At 45.6% G+C, this 3,115-nt stretch overlaps 1 protein-coding gene across 2 annotated transcripts in view; it reads left to right on the top strand.

Moving 5' to 3' along the window:
* SH3TC2 (SH3 domain and tetratricopeptide repeats 2) overlaps positions 1 to 3,115 on the top strand; it is a 68,162-nt gene that overhangs the window by 63,421 nt on the left and 1,626 nt on the right. For both annotated transcript variants that reach the window (XM_045284797.1, XM_045284798.1), the window contains exon 16: positions 1,666 to 1,862. In XM_045284797.1, coding sequence (XP_045140732.1) covers positions 1,666 to 1,862 — 197 coding nt within the window. The remainder of the gene's footprint in view (positions 1 to 1,665; positions 1,863 to 3,115) is intronic.

A 3,115-nucleotide genomic window follows, 5' to 3' on the forward strand; every position in this document is an offset into this window, starting at 1 on the left:
ACACACACACACACACACACACACACACACCCTGGGGGGGGCGGGGGGTGGGGGGAGACGAACAACAGAAAAATGGGTGAAGTGTGACAGAGGATGATGTAAGATATGAAAAGAATAATCTATAACTTATCAAGGGTTCATGAGCGAGGGCAGGGGAAACATGAGGATCTGATATCAAGGGCTCAAGTAGAAAGAAAATGTTTTGAAAATGATAATGGCAATATATGTACAAATGCACTTGACACAATGGATGGTCAATGTATGGATTGTAGGCAGCTGAAACATGACATCTCAGGTGGCATCCAACAGCCACCATGCCCATGTGCCAAGGGCAAGGCTGGAAGCTGCTATTTCCCTTGTGAGATCATTTTGTATTAATAGGGTTTAGTTAGTTGTTAAAACAACACAGCCACCCAAACCAAGGTTAAGCCATAGACCCATTGGAAATTAATGTTCTAAAGCAGGGCGTAAAGGTGAGTAGGGTGATTTCTCTGCAACTCACCTAAGACTGGGAGCAGGATAGAAGCCAGAGACAAGAAAGCAGCAAGAGAACAAAACAGCACAAAACAAAGAGCAGCAGTTGTTGGGTTGACTCCGCCCTCTGCCAACTCCATTTGCATCACAGCATTTTCCCACAGGATTTGCCACGGTTGCCTTTTTAGAATTAGATTGCTAGACATGGAGCTGGGTGGTACGTTCAAGCCCTGAAGCTTTCAACTAGCACCTGAGAGCCTTCAAGGTCAGAGAATACCCAGGAAGCTGGTGATGCTAGTCTATGGCTACCAAGTTGACTCTGACTCCTAGTGACCTCAGATCGGGTTTCTGAGACTGTAAATCTTTACCAGAGCAGACAGCCTCATCTATCTCTGTTGGAATGGGCGGTGGCTTTGAACCATTGATGTTGTGATCAGTAGCCTAACCCACAATGTTACCAGGACAGAGAACGTGACCTGCGATTGGCATCTTTGCTCCAGAGCATGACTTGATGTGGAGAAGACATTTGTCACATAGAATTGTTCCTTCTAAGGGTTCTTAGTTCCTCGAGGTAGATGGTCTTGTCCTCATGCCCCCTCACAGGGTGTGGGAAAGAGCTGCTACTTCCTAGGATCCTGGATCTGTAGAGCACAGTCTGAGACAATGTTGATCGATAGGAATACACACCACATTAGTCACTCTCACAGCCTTGCCTTTTCTTTTGTAGCAGTTGGTGTAGATATAGTTTTATATTAGTTTCTATTACTTAATGCAGGAGTGGGAATCTTTTTTTTCCTGTCAAGGGTCATTTGAATATGTATAACATCAGTCGAGGATCATACAAAATTATCAATTTAAATGTAGCCTGTTATATTTGGTCAAACATTTTATTAACTCACCTGAATGCAATGGCTGGAATGGCTTCTCTTTGGTGAAGAGGGTGATGTTAGCTGGTGTTCATGATTTTGAGGGCTTTATATGGCCCACGGGCCACACATTCCCCATGCCTTGTTTAAAGAATATGTGTGTTATATGAGACATTAAACTTTCCTGAGGACAGAAGCCTCTTTTTGTCTCATATTCCTAGTTCTAAGCACCTCTCTGATACCCAGCAGAACTTCAGAAACTTTACAGAATGAGTGATGCCAAGTGTCGGCTATAGAACCTCTCTCTCAGTCTTTCTTCTCTTAGGAGATCAGAGGCAGGAGCTGGTAGCCTTTCACCGCCTGGCCACAGTGTATTACACCCTGCATATGTATGAGATGGCTGAGGACTGCTACCTGAAGACCCTGTCCCTCTGTCCACCCTGGCTGCAGAGTCACAAGGAAGCCCTATACTATGCCAAGGTGTATTATCGCCTGGGCCGACTCACCTTCTATCAACTGAAGGTAAGGGCCTGGTTTCTGAGACTTCTTGCAGACTGCCATGCAACCACATTGTTTCCTAACCCTTATCAAGGTGGCCGGAGTCATGGGGGTAGAGTCAAGAGCACCAAAGGGCTAAGGTGAAGACTTTTGGCTCATAGGTCGGAGGGAGGGAGTCCACTGGGAATGTGAGGGCTCTTCTACTTAGCCCTACTGGGTGCTTTGAGTCATCTCCCACTCATAGCAACCTCATGCACACAGAAGGAAACCTTGCCCAGGCCTGTGCCATCTCCACACTGGTTCCTTTGCTTGAGCCCATTGTTGCAAGCACTGTGTCAACATATTGCCTTCTTCTTGTTCACCGCTCCTCTACTGTATCAAGCATGAGATCCCTCTTCAGGGACTGGGCTCTCCTGATAATGTGTCCAAAGAACTCGTACATGAGATAAAATCTTGCCGTCCTTGCCTCTAAGGGGCACTCTTCCAAGACAAATGTGTTTGTCCTTTGGCAGTCTATGATACTTTGAATACTATTCACCAGCACCACAGTTCAGGTGCATGGATTCTTCTTCGCTCTTTCTTATTCCATGTCCAACTTTTACCTGCATATGAGGCAATGGAGAATACCATGGCTTGGGTCAGGCACACCTTAGTCCTCAAAGCAACATCCCTGCTTTTTAATACTCCAAAGAGGTCTTGTGCAGCTGATTTACCTAAAGCAACATGTCTTTTGATCTCTTGGCTGCTGCTTCCATGAGCATTGATTGTGGATCCAAGCCAGACAAAATCCTTGACAACTTCAATCCTTTCTTCATTTATCATGGTGTTACCTGTTAGCCCAGTTGTGAGGAGTTTGGTCTTCTTTACATTGAGTACAGATCCCTGGTGGCATAGTGGTTACACTTTGGGCTGATAACTGCAAGGTCAGTAGTTCAAAACCAGCTACTGCTCCATGGGAGAAAAAGGAGGATTTCCATTCCCATAAAGAGTTGTAGCCTCACAAACTGTCCTATGAGGGTCACTGTGAGTCAAAATCGACTTGCTGGCAGTGACTGAGAATTGCATTGAGTTGTAGTTCCTACTGAAAGTTGAAATCAGCACGTGTTTCAAGTCCTCGTCACTTCCAACAAGCCAGGCTGTGTCATCTTATTGAAGGTTACTTAATAGCCTCACTGGAGACCTTGAAAGTCGTTCACATCTCTGCTGGAAAGACAGCTTACAGCTGCAATTCCTCCTTGCTCTGCTGTGATTCCTGGGACCACTTTATCCATCAGACA

Source organism: Echinops telfairi, unplaced genomic scaffold (assembly GCF_000313985.2).
Source record: "Echinops telfairi isolate 266 unplaced genomic scaffold, ASM31398v2 ScPeMD7_7469;HRSCAF=8507_0, whole genome shotgun sequence".
Lineage (NCBI taxonomy): Eukaryota > Metazoa > Chordata > Mammalia > Afrosoricida > Tenrecidae > Echinops > Echinops telfairi.